The sequence below is a fragment of the Sinocyclocheilus grahami genome, unplaced genomic scaffold, assembly GCF_001515645.1.
Source record: "Sinocyclocheilus grahami isolate Dianchi unplaced genomic scaffold, SAMN03320097.WGS_v1.1 scaffold90.1, whole genome shotgun sequence".
Classification (NCBI taxonomy): Eukaryota; Metazoa; Chordata; class Actinopteri; order Cypriniformes; family Cyprinidae; genus Sinocyclocheilus; species Sinocyclocheilus grahami.
This window is the reverse complement of record NW_015505269.1, coordinates 269,568-286,607: the sequence shown is the minus strand read 5'-3', so window position 1 is coordinate 286,607 and position 17,040 is coordinate 269,568. Positions and strand designations below refer to the sequence as shown.

At 37.9% G+C, this 17,040-nt stretch overlaps 1 protein-coding gene across 2 annotated transcripts in view; it reads left to right on the top strand.

The window, feature by feature from the left end:
* Nucleotides 1-17,040, top strand: part of hmga2 (high mobility group AT-hook 2) — a 34,446-nt gene that overhangs the window by 875 nt on the left and 16,531 nt on the right. For both annotated transcript variants that reach the window (XM_016274848.1, XM_016274849.1), the window contains exons 2-3: nucleotides 2,704-2,790; nucleotides 9,517-9,567. In XM_016274848.1, the coding sequence (XP_016130334.1) occupies nucleotides 2,704-2,790; nucleotides 9,517-9,567 (138 nt within the window). The remainder of the gene's footprint in view (nucleotides 1-2,703; nucleotides 2,791-9,516; nucleotides 9,568-17,040) is intronic.

The following is a 17,040-nucleotide window of genomic DNA, read 5'->3' as shown; positions in this document are numbered from 1 at the left end:
TATATATATATATATATATATATATATATATATATATACAGGATGGAATGTATGGAAAGTATGTGTTTATCTGAATAGAAATATAACATTTTTTATATTCAACATTGTGATTTTTAATTTAATTTATTTTTTTTTCCTCCTAATTTGTACTGTTGTTGTTAATGTTTTACCTTCACTACTTGATTTTAACATGCAGTATGACAAATATTTTTTAAGGGCAGATATTTTCATTACTTTGTAATAATTAAAGATAAATTAAAATATTTCTTTAAAATCGTTTTGATGAATTAAAGTATGGCACACTGAAGGACACTGCTGTCATTGCATGAAATATGAAGTTGTGTCAGTGAAGTCTGTTCTTTTCTACTGTGTTCTTTTCAAGAATCGATTGATCACAAGGTGTTTTCAGACAGAAGTAACAAGCTTGTGTGCTTTGATTGTGATTGCATTTGAAGTTTGCGTTTCTCTTGTGGGGAATTCCTGCAGACTAAATGTATAGCTTGTATGTGTGTTAGGTTTATTGTAGGCCTACGAGTAGCACTTGTTTGTATTTGTACAGGAAGCACTTCTTTCCTAGCAGATAGTATTCCAAATTACACGCTTGCCATCTGTTGATCACAACGGTCTCTCATATGTGATGCTTTTGTGAGTTGATTTGGATAAGATAAGCTAAATGTATAGCCTGCGCTACAGGGTCCTCTGTTGATGTGATGAGATCAAACCAAGTTTGCTTTAAAAATATTTGATCAGATCAAATAAAATATATTTTCTGCTTCTGAATCATGAACAAATCATTATAGATTTTCTTAAATGATTCACTGTGATTCGTCTAAATTACAAAACATATATATATATAAATATACACCTGTATATAGTAATTATGTAGTAATATGTATAGTAATTGATATAGTAGGCCTAATTGTGTTGTGTGTGTATATAGAGGTAGAGACAAACGTTGTATATTGGCTATTTTAAATGTACCTGTTGGTGTGAGCAGTGGTTACTATAACAGGCATGTAATTAAAATGTAATGTCACTGAACATCTATCTATTTAGTCATGACCACATCCTTTAAAATGTTCTTTTCAAGAATCGATTGATCACAAGGTGTTTTCAGACAGAAGTAACAAGCTTGTGTGCTTTGATTGTGATTGCATTTGAAGTTTGCGTTTCTCTTGTGGGGAATTCCTGCAGACTAAATGTATAGCTTGTATGTGTGTTAGGTTTATTGTAGGCCTACGAGTAGCACTTGTTTGTATTTGTACAGGAAGCACTTCTTTCCTAGCAGATAGTATTCCAAATTACACGCTTGCCATCTGTTGATCACAACGGTCTCTCATATGTGATGCTTTTGTGAGTTGATTTGGATAAGATAAGCTAAATGTATAGCCTGCGCTACAGGGTCCTCTGTTGATGTGATGAGATCAAACCAAGTTTGCTTTAAAAATATTTTATCAGATCAAATAAAATATATTTTCTGCTTCTGAATCATGAACAAATCATTATAGATTTTCTTAAATGATTCACTGTGATTCGTCTAAATTACAAAACATATATATATATATAAATATACACCTGTATATAGTAATTATGTAGTAATATGTATAGTAATTGATATAGTAGGCCTAATTGTGTTGTGTGTGTATATAGAGGTAGAGACAAACGTTGTATATTGGCTATTTTAAATGTACCTGTTGGTGTGAGCAGTGGTTACTATAACAGGCATGTAATTAAAATGTAATGTCACTGAACATCTATCTATTTAGTCATGACCACATCCTTTAAAATTCTTGTTTTGAGTGTTTGTGGTCAGAGGATGTGATTCACTATCTTAAGTAATTTGCAAGTGACTCACTGCAATACCTCTGTTTGCAAATAGCCATCAGGATGAGCTGGCAAGAAGGGTTAAAAATAAAGTAATTCACCAAATATACTGAATTGTTTGGCTGGCAAAGATGATGCATGTATGTGGAAATAAAATAAAAAATTCAAATGTGAAATTCTTTAAATTAAAAAAAATTAAAAAATATATATAAATGATTAAGCAGACATTTTCACAATACAATTTCACTATCTGTCTATATATATATATATATATATATATATAGTTGTTTCATGTGTGCACACACAGACACACACAACATTTGCTCGTTGCTTTGGTTTTAACTTGTAAAGCCCCAAGTGAATGGGAGACCACCAGTAAATATGTATATGGTTGAAGGTGGACCCTGTCTTCTTTAAGAAGGGGGAGAGTGCAGCAGTGGTCTCAAAATGTATTTGGACACTTCTGGAAACCCAAGCTACACTTTAAATGCATACATTTCTTTACATTGGATGGCAAATCAAATGGCACCTGCACTTGGCTAAGATATTTTTGCAATTACTTTAAAGCAGCTGGACCCAATGTGATTTTTAGAGGATGCATGAAGTCAGTTTTCCTCTCATTCACACAGCAGAGTAACCACAGGTGTAGTTCATCGCAATAACTATGAACATGATCCACGAACGTTTGACAAACAGAAAGTGTCCAGATACATTTGCTGTTATTTTGAGCAATGTATTTATTGTTTTATAATTTGAAAAAAAAACTGGTGTGAAAAGTGTGCTTGTGGTTTCTTCCAAATTAATGCCACTTAGTTTGCTGATGGCCCATGGCATTGCTTCCTGTCCTCATGGCATAAGTTCACCTCCTCTCATCCTCAGGAACCCACAGGAGAGCCTGTCCCCAAACGACCGAGGGGACGCCCCAAAGGAAGCAAGAACAAGGGCCCCTCCAAAGCAGTGCCGAAGGTGAGAACCAGGCAACTTTCTGCACACCTCAACAGTAAAAAACAAACTCAGATCTAACTCTATCTATCGTACATTTTGTGTATCGTTCTATATGTCTACCCAACTGTCAAGTTGTTCTATCCTTCCTCTTATTGTTCTATCCTTCTATTTATCGTTCTATCAAACATGTACCACTTCACAAGAAAAGGAATATTAACTTTAGAAGTGTTAACTGAGAAAATGGGCTCTTACCATTTTTATAAATCCTTTATCAAGAACGTGTCACAAACATTTAGAAGTATGTGAAATGTGTCAACACCTGGGGCGTATGTATGTGTGTGTGAATGTTGGGGGCTGCCTTCTTGATGTCTCAATCATAAAGCCTGTGTGAACGGACCACAGTGACCCGAACCTCTTTGCAGCGCAGTAGTTAACACTAAGCTCCAGTAATGTGGCGAGAGGAGTCCTTCTGACCTACACACCTAAAAGTAGCAGTGAATTCTACACACATAAATACTCTCTCTCTCTGTCTCGCAAATTACCACGCATACGTGAGAGAACCACAAACATGCAGGCATACACACACACACACACACACATGCATGCAAGTGTATACTTTGCGCAGGGAGTATAGAGCATGTACTGTTGCATATTGCCAAACGAACTCTGTTCCCATTCCTCGCTAATAGCCATGTAAACAGAAAAGCAAATTGCAGCATCACATAAGATTTAGTTGCCGTGCATCAGTTTAGCTGAATGTGACTGTCAGCGTTTGTAATCGCATAATTCTGTTTATGTATTGGGAATGCCTTTAAAGAGGAGTTGTTCTGGCGAGCGTTTTGTAATGAAGTCATTAACATTTCTGCCTCGCTTGTGTGTGTGGTCTAGTCTGGCATATGTTTGTGGGAAGTTCCCTCCAACTGTCAGTGCATTTGGGTTTTAGAAGTATTACTATGTGATTCTCATCTCCGAGCCGTCAAGGGAAGCTGAGATGTCTATTTGCGGAATTATTTTGCTTTAATAACTCACTGACAGCTCCGACCACTCTCTTTTCGCAGTGATGTACCACTGTAAACAGTCATGGGACCGCTTTGAAAAGCTTGAGCACTTTTCTGCTAGCGTAATCCCGTTTCATCTTGTTTAGCATTGTTATGATATACAGTGGACTGATAAATCTATCAAGATGAAAATAATCTAAATTGGCAAGGTGCCTCACTAGAGACACTTCTCACAAGATTTGCTGTCCCATCCGCAATCAGTCATCTGTCTCCTACCACTTTCACAACCCAAAGTTTAAAGGCTCTCTCCCCACACTGATGCTGCACTTGCTCAAACATACTGTAAGTACCAAATGAGAACTCTTTTATAAGGTAAGTATTGCAGAATGAAAAAAAAAACATTGTTATACAAGGTAAATCTTCAGATGGATGGATAGATGGATGGTTAGAACGATTGATAGAATGACAGATGAAAGAATGACAGAAAGACAGAAAAATAGATAGAATGATAATGATAGAACGATAGATAGATAGATAGACAGAATGATAGATACTATAGATAGTACCTTGAGACAATACAATGAATAAACATCAACCTCCAGGTTCATGAAATGTAACAGTCAATAAATAATGCAATTTATTTCACGCATTACAGATTCTGCCATTCGCATTACTGAGTCTTCTGTTGGCTCTTAATTGCACTAAAGAACCCACAGAACTGGTATCACATGAACAATCCAGGCTAAATCAGGCTAACCAAGCCATGATATACCTCAGTGGAGATTAACACGGTTTTAGCTATCAACACATATAACCAGACAGTTTCCGCCCTGCTATGATCATTTTGGTCAATACATTGGCCCTAATGACTAGCCTGAATATTTTCCATTGACTAGACATTGTTGGAACTTGATACGGAGCACCAGGGGGCTAATTTTAAACTCTCCATTTGCAAAAGTGGGTTTGGCAGAGGCGATACCGCCCCTCCCTTTCCATTAATGAAAGATGGTCTTGTCCCCGGCCTCACACGCATGCCAGGATGTCCTGGTGTCGAAGAGGACAGTGTCTGCCGCGGACACGAGACTTGGCTGGACAAGACACGCAAACACTAACATGATTAATTGATCAGGGTGTCGGCTTGCAGACCATTAAATCTCCTCATTAAAAATGCAGCATCCCCAACTGAGGACTGAGGGTAGGGAGACACTGATTGGACCGAGAAAGACAGACAGGGACATTGAGAAAGACACAGATGAGGAGAGGTGAGGTTAAAGGGATTGTGTCTTTGAGAATGTGCAGGAATTATAAGCACCGTAATCTAATATTTACATAAATTTTTTTTACCCATTTTCAATCTTGTGAGGACGCACAGGACTGACCACCGACCCGTAGCTGCCTCGGTGTCCTTTCTAAGTGACCGGCTGTGGCATGAACTATGACGCTCAGGTTTATATTTCTCCATCATGCCTACGCAGAACGGTGAAGCGTCCTTGGGGTATTCAAAACAAACTGTGCTTGTTGGAGAAGTGGTAATGTGAGCCTTGACAATGCCTGCATACTTAGTCAGGGAAAACAAACCAACCCAAACAGGGCTGAACACATCACACACAACACAAGAGGCAGGGATGCATTGTAGAAGCTGTTGAGGAAGTCTTCCAACCATAAGAATAGGGGTTTAAAGGGACCCAAAAAAGAAAGTTCTGTCATCATTTACCCTCATGTCTTTCCAATCCCGTATGGCCCTAATGACTAGCCTGAATATTTTCCATTGACTAGACATTGTTGGAACTTGATACGGAGCACCAGGGGGCTAATTTTAAACTCTCCATTTGCAAAAGTGGGTTTGGCAGAGGCGATACCGCCCCTCCCTTTCCATTAATGAAAGATGGTCTTGTCCCCGGCCTCACACGCATGCCAGGATGTCCTGGTGTCGAAGAGGACAGTGTCTGCCGCGGACACGAGACTTGGCTGGACAAGACACGCAAACACTAACATGATTAATTGATCAGGGTGTCGGCTTGCAGACCATTAAATCTCCTCATTAAAAATGCAGCATCCCCAACAGAGGACTGAGGGTAGGGAGACACTGATTGGACCGAGAAAGACAGACAGGGACATTGAGAAAGACACAGATGAGGAGAGGTGAGGTTAAAGGGATTGTGTCTTTGAGAATGTGCAGGAATTATAAGCACCGTAATCTAATCTTTACATACATTTTTTTTACCCATTTTCAATCTTGTGAGGACGCACAGGACTGACCACCGACCCGTAGCTGCCTCGGTGTCCTTTCTAAGTGACCGGCTGTGGCATGAACTATGACGCTCAGGTTTATATTTCTCCATCATGCCTACGCAGAACGGTGAAGCGTCCTTGGGGTATTCAAAACAAACTGTGCTTGTTGGAGAAGTGGTAATGTGAGCCTTGACAATGCCTGCATACTTAGTCAGGGAAAACAAACCAACCCAAACAGGGCTGAACACATCACACACAACACAAGAGGCAGGGATGCATTGTAGAAGCTGTTGAGGAAGTCTTCCAACCATAAGAATAGGGGTTTAAAGGGACCCAAAAAAGAAAGTTCTGTCATCATTTACCCTCATGTCTTTCCAATCCCGTATGACTTTTTCTTCACTGTCAGAGAAAAATGTGCTAAAAATGTACCTTCAGGAGTACATTGGGCAGTTCCTTTTAAAGAGACAACTTTGTGCCTGATCTTGCTCTAAATGGTGTGTATTAGTACCTTAAAATAGTAATATGTCCCCTTAAGGTACTGCTGTGAATTTTTTAAGAGTAAATAAAGTACAAAGTTGTCCCTTTAAAGATGCTGACCCATGACAAGCTGTTGAACCCCCATAGGTATAATTTATATAAAAGGTGAATTTTTGAAGAAAATAATGAAGGTAAATGTGGGTCTGTTAATCTTCAAAATTACCAGAGAGTGTCCCATATGGCTCGTTCGCTGTATTTCAAATCTTCTGAAGCCATACGTTAGGTTTGGGTGAGGAAAAAAAAAATTTAAGACATTATTTACTGAAAATCTTGATGTCATCCCTAGCGTAGCACATCCTTGAGAGAAGTATAGTGTTGTCCGATATATGAACAAAATCATCCTGTTGAATCGGATCTTTTCAGTGAATCACTGATTCAGTTCACGAAACCAGTGCTGTTTTAGTATTATTTATGTACTGTTCACTTAAAAAAAAACATTTTAAATTTGCTTTTATTTTTATATTTTCATTTTCATTTTATTTTAAATGTTTAGCAATTTTTTTGTCATTTTTTTATTAGTTATATATATATATTACATTTCTGTATGGTTTTTATATTAATATTAATATAAAATATTAGTACTTCAAAATAAACAGATTTATTTCAGTTTAAGTTTTTCATCTAATATTCAAAATGTAGTTTAGTTTAGCTTAATTAACGAAAACAATTTTAATAGATTTAAGTGTAGTTAACAATAACAACACTGCACAAATCCAAATAAATGTACTGTACTTTTACAGTACAAACTGATTATGAACATTAATTTAATTTTATTAGTTTCTAAATAAATTATATTTCTTGTCAGCTTCACATTTATGGATCCACATCAGTAAAATTTTCCCATGATTCAGGATTTATTTTGACACCATATTGATAACTCTCAGATTAGTGTAATGCTTTAGTGTGCTTGTGGTGTTGTTAATAGTTTAGAGACGCACACTCTACCAACACTGATTTGTATCTCACTTGTGGCGCTTTTCCACTGCGTGGTACGACTCGGCTCGGTACGGCTCAGTACGGCACGGTTCGGCTCGGCACGGTTTGCGTTTCCACTGCAGTTCAGTACCGCTTTAGAGTGGGCGGGATTATTCACATGTCGTTATAGTTGCACCACCTCTACTACCAGGACTCCTAAAAAAAAACTTTTTCATTCCGCGTCGCCCCATCAAGCTCTCGCTGGATCCGCTCCTCTGCTATCAACGGAGGAACGTCTGTACTTCCGCAGCAGACAACAATACATTTTGGTTGTTAAAAAAAAGGTGCGCTCGTTCAAAACGATTGCGTTTGATCCTTCGCTGGGTGTGCTGATTTAAATCTAGCGGTTCTTTTGTGTTTGTGTCACAAGTTCAGTGACGCAGGTAGTGACGATTCTCTCCGGCCAATCCGTGATCAGTAGAGTTTATACGTCACGTTTTGGTAACGGTACGGTTCAGTTGGAACCCCAACCAGGGTGGTACTAAAAAAAGTACCAGGTACCAGGTACTGTACCCAGTGGAAAACCTCCCAAAAGTGAACTGTACCGAGCCGTACCATGCAGTGGAAAAGTGCCATTGGTTGGATGTACTCTGCTGACAAACATGATAGCACTGACACCTACCCTTCCTGGGTCATTCGCAGAATTCATAGATGTTTGATGATTTGAGTAAGGTTTCCTGCAGGCCTCTGCATAACAAAAGCCCATGGCCAGAAGAAAACTTTATATCCTATAAATAATGAAGACGCATCGTCTTGTTATTGTCTTCGACCACGCCGTTCAAACCCACGGGGCAAGATTCTCCTGCTTCCACCTGTCAAATAATTTCAGTTACGTTTTCAGAGGAGGACAAAATTGTTGCTTGAATGACACATAATGTCCTTAGGAAATCATACCCTGCTGTTTTGGCTCATATGGTGAAGATAGACAACCGTCAAATCAGAAATCTTACCTCCTAAACATTATTAATGTTCTTTAGCAACAGGATGGTGAAGTTATGTTTTAGAAAAAATGTTGAAGACATAGGTGTTTTATTTTTACAGACTACTTCAATGAACTTAAGTTGGAGCCACTATTATAGAAACCCCATAACTGTCTTTCATGGCCCTTATCTGGGTGGTTTTGCTGATAATGGTGCTCTTATTTACACTTGAATGGCATAAAATTCCTCTAGTGAAATATTACGCTGCACAGACCAGGAACTTGAGCAATGGAGTCATTCGCAGAATTCATAGATGTTTGATGATTTGAGTAAGGTTTCCTGCAGGCCTCTGCATAACAAAAGCCCATGGCCAGAAGAAAACTTTATATCCTATAAATAATGAAGACGCATCGTCTTGTTATTGTCTTCGACCACGCCGTTCAAACCCACGGGGCAAGATTCTCCTGCTTCCACCTGTCAAATAATTTCAGTTACGTTTTCAGAGGAGGACAAAATTGTTGCTTGAATGACACATAATGTCCTTAGGAAATCATACCCTGCTGTTTTGGCTCATATGGTGAAGTTAGACAACCGTCAAATCAGAAATCTTACCTCCTAAACATTATTAATGTTCTTTAGCAACAGGATGGTGAAGTTATGTTTTAGAAAAAATGTTGAAGACATAGGTGTTTTATTTTTTACAGACTACTTCAATGAACTTAAGTTGGAGCCACTATTATAGAAACCCCATAACTGTCTTTCATGGCCCTTATCTGGGTGGTTTTGCTGATAATGGTGCTCTTATTTACACTTGAATGGCATAAAATTCCTCTAGTGAAATATTACGCTGCACAGACCAGGAACTTGAGCAATGGAGACAGTTCATTGTTGGAGGCCCGGATATACCTTACAAACTCTTTCTGCATTAAAAGCATTAGAGGAAATGGAGCCCTAGTGTTTAACCTTCTCCTTTTGTGGCTGTATATGAAAATGACTCTGCTTGTGACAAATTGTGTGCCTGAAAAATTTGTTTAAAGCACTTGATGAAATACCGGCCACTAATTCATGGTTGTTGGCATTTGCAGAAAGCTGAGACCACAGGGGAGAAAAGACCTAGAGGAAGACCCAGGAAATGGGTGAGTTTGTTTACATTAGTCATATATAACTGGACACATCCATTTGCAGCACGTTCCCATTTACCTTTCAAAACTATGCAGGGAAATTCATCAGTATGCTTTTCAGTGTATCATCTTTGAATACTTTAGAAAAACAGTTGAATCATGTTTTATTATTCAAATTTGTTTTTTTTTTACATTTATATTTTATGAATTTTCTTTGAATGTTAATTTTAATTTTAATATAATTTGCTTACTTATTTAATTACCAAACAAAGTATTTTCCTGTTGATCTGGCTTTTTATGGAGTCTTAGATATATAAACAAGTCCAATCAGTATAATCACACACAGCTGGACTCAAATGAAGGTGTAGAACCATCTCAAGGATGATCAGAAGCAATGGACAGCACCTGAGTTAAATATATGAGTGTCACAGCAAAGGGTCTGAATACTTAGGACCATGTGATATTTCAGTTTTTCTTTTTTAATAAATCTGCAAAAATGTCAACAATTCTGTGTTTTTCTGTCAATATGGGGTGCTGTGTGTACATTAATGAGGAAAAAAATGAACTTGAATGATTTTAGCAAATGGCTGCAATATAACAAAGAGTGAAAAATTTAAGGGGGTCTGAATACTTTCCGTACCCACTGTATATATATATATATATATACACACATACATACATAAACACACACAGTGTATTTATTTAGTATTTTACCAATTAATAAGATTTCAGTATAAAATCTTGAATTAATATCCTGCAACATAAATGTAACATTACATAAAAAAATTTATTTACACAATATTGTAGAAAAGTATGATTGTATTAATTAATTCCTTTAGGGGTAAATTTGTAGGGGTATTTGTAACATTTGACCTTTTTAATTGCACAATTCAAAAAACATACATAAAAAATACATACATATATATGGTCAAGTTTTATATTTTAACTTACAATTACATATATAGTTATTATTTTTTCAAATAAAAATATTTCAGTATAAATACATTACATAAGTATATAAGCATTTAGTATACATATATGCATAAATAATTTTTAGGAGTCAAACCAATCATGTACTTGTTTTACATAATCACTTATTCACTGCAGAATTCATGTGCAAAAGATGGAGGATTCGCAACTGTTTGCACTCAGGTCTAATTCAGTAATTCCTCCAGTGAAGTTTTGGGTGTTTATCAGCCTGACACATTTGATTGATAGCTGGAGGAGTAAAGCCGCAGGCAGTTAAAAGTGCCACCAGAATGACTGCGGAGAGATATGGAGAGAATGAACCCTTTGTGGCATGCCGACTCTGTGTCCTTATGGATTTTTCTCAGGCAGACAGGAAAAGCAAAGCATTCCGAGGCCCCTGGACACACACACACACCGACTTGAAAGATTCAATAGAGTGTCGCATCTGAATTCACTATACGTTTTTAGGAAAGTGACGGCACAGATTTGATATACCGTGTGCAAATCTTTAAAGTCACCTATTTTGTTCTCAGATCCTTGGATCCTCACTGTGGTTTCATTAAACAGTTCGACATAGTTGCATGAATTCACATATAGCACGGGGGGCTGAAATTATTTGTTCAATACTACAAATGAGTACATTTGTATTGGAGGAAAACATGACCCATCTGACTCTATCATCCAGGAATGCGATTTGAGTCACATGTGAGCCGAGCTGTTCCAAAACACCCTTTACATCCAGGTCTCGGCTGAGTCCCTATAGCGTACATGCTAAAGTTCAGCTTTTACTCGTCACGTCAAACTGTTTTAGGACAGAAACTTTAAACTTCAATAGACACGCAAAGCGTTAGATGGGTCAGAGAATGAGTGCAGTCTTACAGAAGCATCTCTAAAATGCAAGAGCCTCGCTTGTGGACAAAACAGTGTTTTTTTTTACTTGATGGAACTCTATTTGCATTTGGACGGTGAAAGATAGGATAGAAAGTGATTGGTAGAGAATGAGAGAATGACAAAGTGTTGCTAACTGGATTCAAACTCGTGGTGCCTGTATGAGCACCAAGGCTCTAAATCTGGTTTTGTTGTTAGATTAGTTGCATTATCTAGATTGTTTTTTCTTTTGTTATTTCCTTTTTCTTTTTTTCATAAATGAATCGCTTTTAAAGCACCAGAGTGTTGCACTTTTCATGCAGCATGTCTATTAGAGAATAATTATAGAAAGCTAACTTTCAAAAGACCATTTTAAAAATAGCGTCAAACCTGAAAAGGCTTTTTTCCCCCCCAACATAGTAGGGTAAACGTTGATCCAGACGTGTGTGTTTAAATGAGTGTGTGAGATTGAGAGTCTGAACGGCTGAACTCTCTGGACTGAACTGATAAAGTTTACATTTATTGCCCTATTTCCTTTGTACTGATGCCCAAAGGTGCGTTCGGCTGCACTTTCATGATGGCTGCGTGATGCAGGTACACACTCCCACACACACACACACACACGCACTTGATCCACCCACACATTGATGTCAGTTAGCCTTAAACAAATAGATAATGGAGTGATTTGCTTAAGTAGACTTTGTAAATGTTTTTCCTCACTTAGCAACAGAAATAGCAAAGAAAATAGTACCTTTTTCCTCATTTATAAACATTCTACACATAATGAAATTAATAGTGTGGAGGAAATTAATCCAAAATAAACCAAAAAAATGTTTTCATACATCAGTATGAAGTTCGAGACGACTGCCATATCAATCCTTCTTCAAAGACGTAACCAGAAAAAAATTGTTTGTCTTCTTGATTGAAGCGCAAGCTTACAAACTTAAACATTATGGGTCAAAGGTTAACTAGACTTAAGCAAGAGTAGAAGTCTGTCAGCGAACAGGAGATTTTTCTCATGGAAGTGTGATAAATTTGACCCTGTGAAGAAACAAATATATTGGCGCTTTCAACAATTTTCCTTTCAGAACGGCATCAGCAATTTAAAATTAAAAAGATTTATCATTTTCTTTTATATTTCCTTCATATATTTTCTTTATTTTGTATTTTGTTGTTAATTTTACAAATGAAGAAATATGAAGAAAAAATGCTAAAGAAATCTTAGCATTTAATATACATTTAAAGAATATTCACCAGAATAATGTAAATACACAACACAGTATTTCCAAAAAGATATGCTTTTGATTATTAAAATGTAATGAAGCCATTCAAATGGAATCCAGAAAATTTGTAAAATGTTGTCACAGAATTTTGTAAAAATAAAACTAAATTGAGAGAAAACGTATTTCATATGGCTTTAAAAATGTTACTTTTTAGTAAAATTTAATTTAACCATTAAAACATGAAAAATTAAATCCAGAAAAATTAAATGGAAAAAACGGAATTTGGTAAAAAAATAAAACAGATTTCGTAGGGCCCTACTTAAGCTTTTTCTAATGCACAAAGTCACATGTTGCAGTTGATATGAGTTACAAGCTGGTGTGAATCTGCAGGCATATTCATCATGCTGTAGTCATACTACAAACATCCTGAATGTGGAGTGGGCATAGTGGTATGACATCCTGTAAATAAGTCCGAGATGAACTTGCGGCCAAGTGAATGAATGATAATGAGTCAGAGATGGAGAGCAGAGAGAGATAGCGCTCCGATCGGAACGTTAGGGTGTCCGAAAAAAGAACAAGCCCTGCATCTCCAGATGTGTGCCAAGGCTTTTTTGAGTTCAGCCAATGCAGTTTGAGGCAGAAAACCAACATTTTTTGTCTTCCTGTCTCCTTTTTTATGAATGGGCAATAGGAAACGTGTGCGTCTGTAGCCCTCCGTCCTCTTGTATGGGTCATTGTGTGTGGGTTATGATCTGTTTAGCATGTCACAGATGAATTGACATGGCTGTGGGGCTGCACGGCAATCTCCACATCTACAGGGTGGACTTGACAAGAGCTTTGCCATTCCTCTTCTGGATAAACAAGTCAGTTTTCTTCATTCAGCTACTGCTCGCCCTCCTGGAACTAATTATAGCATATCCTTTTTGGCTACAAGGGGCCGCTGGAATGTTTTCCTTTGGCCCCCTCCCCCAACTAAGTATCTCCACCCCCTAAATGGTTAATAGTGGAAGGTGGCTCTGGCTACGAGAAGAGAAAAAAAAATGCTTTAATCACGTTCATTCCTCTGGAGACATTTAGGACAGCCACCAAAGGCTCATCAGGACTGCTTCATCCATCTAAGGCATTCGTCAGGTTCAGAATGACCCCTGTTGAGATGGATGCATTGAGCATCACGCTTTCAGACGGGAAATCCAGCAGTCAGAGGATGTAGAAATGTTTGGGATTCTTAAAATAATATTTTGCAGGTGGTACAGCTGCCATGTGAGGATACTAGTTTGCTGCAAAAAACTGTGCTTCTCTAGAATGATAATATAATAAAGACCTTGAGTTGTTTAATTTGCTAGCAGGAATATTTATACAAAAGGATTTGTTGTTTTCAGCCATCTGCCATGTTGAGCTCATCAGTTGCTAGATTGCGTCCACAAGGAATATAAAAATTGTATATATATATTTTTTAGTTTAAGGTCAAAGCTGGGCAATATAGTTGAACAAATGTTGATTTTTCTGTATTTTGATTATATATTTGCGTTTTTTTATGAGATGAACCATCATTTCAACCAAAGGTTGAGTAAAGTGTCAAGTAATTAAAACAACTTTTAGTTAAAAACAATAAAGACATGTTTTTCAATGGAAGCGCAATAATGTTATTTAATATTGATAATAAAAAACTAAAAAGACACATAAAACTACTACAAAACGCACACAACACACAAATGAAAATGAAAAAATAAAAACAATAATTGTATCTCAGGGGTATTAAAAATAACACTGATTGATATATGTTAGAAATGATACAAAATCATTGTATACATATTCCTGAAAAAGTTTACAATAAAAAATCCTCACGTCTCCTCATGTTGCTGTGACACCTTTTAATATATATATATATATATATAATATATATATAGTATATATAATTTTTATGAAGCTATAATGATGCAGTATTTAGAAAACGATGGCCAAATAAAAAAACACATTAAATGATATTAATATTGATATTAATAATTTTCCATATATATATATCATTTAGACTACTTATGCTTTAAAAATATTGACCATATGTCAGATGTTTTTTTTTGTGAAAGGACATCCTTGAGTTGCAGAATTGCATTATAACATTTCATTACTCGTCTCCGCTCTAGTCCTTTTGTTATTTATATATCAGGCCAACAGGAAGTCCTGCTATAGGGAGAATTCTGCGGATCCCCTGCACCAGGCGTAATGTTATCTGCTAGATTTGCTTCAGCAGCCAAAAGACTGATTTATTGCCCCCCTCTTCCTTTTCCGGGTGCTCCTCCTGCACAGGTGCGGAGACGGACCGGGTCCGCTGTGCCAAGCGGACAAGCCGCACTGTGTTGCGGAGGTGGGAGCGTGTTGGAACGGACTATCTCTGTCCTCAAACGGCTAACATTATTCAGTTCCTTTTCATACTGCCAGCTGGCCGGTGTCCAGCGTGTTTACACGTTTGGTTCCTCTGCAAGCGAGACCATGGCGGAGAAGGGAGAAGTTCTTGTGCTCTCTCTAGACCTGCACGGCCCTCCAAGTGTTAGTTAGCCAACAGCCCTGCTTGTTTGTTACCAAGGCAAGAAGTGGGAATGCAGGCGAAGACAATAGATTTACTTCCCGTGGTGTCTTCAAACCGTGATGGATGTCACATGCACTCAAAAGATCTGGCCAAGAGTTTGACGCTATGATGTCCACCTCATCTTATGCCAAGAATTCCTTTGATATGAGGTTGACGACAGGGTCGTGATTCATACTCGCTCTTCCCTTCCCAGGTGGTTCACTCCACCAATGTTTGTTGGATCATGACGGTCTCGCAAACATCTGAGCAGGTCACTCTTCAGCTTGCCAAATTGGAGGGAAAAAAACAATTGGGACGCTGTAAACCTAACGACTCCCACCTCTAGGAAGAGATGAGGAAATGAGTGAATGAATAAGTGAAGAGGCACAAATGAGCGGAGGACAAGAGACGGTGGGGAGGAAGTTCTCTCTCATCTCACACAAGGATCTGATGCTTTTGGCTGGAGGACAGACAGTGTTGTCAGGTAGTGAGGAGTGGAATCAGAGCCCAGGGAAATGGGAGGGAGAGTCTGGCAAGGAAGAGGGGAGGCTCTCAGCGTTTCAAGGGGAACAAGGGCTGCGATTGGGAGTCATCCAACAGTCTCGATTTGGTGGGGAGGCTTGGAAAACCCTCAGCCGTTGCCAAAGTGTGAAAAGATTTTTTTTCTCTCTCTTTTTTCCTCCTTCTTCCCTTTCTTAATGTGTCCATGTGTGAGGCGGGAGGAGGGTATTGTGATGGGAATTTGGTGTCAAACATCAAAACCTTTTTATAGCCTTTGCGAGCCTCCCGGGCAAAATATTGAACTCGGCTGTCAGCTGAGGTCCTGTCCTTCTCTGAGTCAGTGGCTTGGCCTTTCAGCCTGTTTTTATTCCTCGTATGTCCTATTCCACACTAAATGAGGCTGAAATAGCAAGATGCTGTCAGCTTTATTTAAACTTGTAAACAAATCCTAATATTTGAAGAACACCGCAATGAGACTTTGCTTTGAGTCATACGGGCGTCTACATGTCCTGTTACATTTAAATTAAAACCCTATTTACTTTATTAATACTTGTTCTTGGTGTTATTGTGGATGATTCGTCAAGACGCATTATTCAAAATATTTCATCAGAATTGAATAACTTGCTCTGCCTAGACTTTTATTTCCATATGATTCACCTAGACTAATGCTAATGTAATATTATGTAAAGCAAAGGCCAAATCTCTGTTTAGACTTCTCAGGCTACAGTCATAAGCAAAGTAATTACTGTGATAGTTATAAAAATACTGATAGATTTGAAAAAGACTCAACTAAATGTGATCTGATTCTTCACAAAAATTGCACCTTTAGGGGTACAACAACTTAAAGGGACACCTTTTTGTACCTGATTTACCACTAAAAGATTGATAGTAGTACCTTAAGGGTACATAGGCTATTACTTATCTAAGGTACTAAAATGCACCTTTTAGTGGTAGATAAGGTACAAAGTTGTGCCTGTTACACTCCTAAAGGTACAATTCTGTCAGGACCACTATCGTCAAAGATGATTGACAATTAGCATACAGTTTGGATTGGCGGTATGGTTCTGTTCTGGGCAAGAACTCCCTGCGCCTCCATGCAGCCTAGCATGGATGAGAGCAGGGAGAGCTGCAATAACCCCCCAGAGTAAACAGAACAGAACTAACATAAATGTATTGCCGATATTGTTAAAGTTCAATCATGCTATGTACACATTTTAGAATTAGTCTGATTCAAGGAGAATCAGAAGGCTGAATCCCGACTGACAGAGGAGGAGTTGGGGATGGAGGAGGGTAATTAGCTATTGAGCAATGCGAATACTGCTGATAATACTGAGGGACCTTATATATGAATGCTTAGATAGGTGT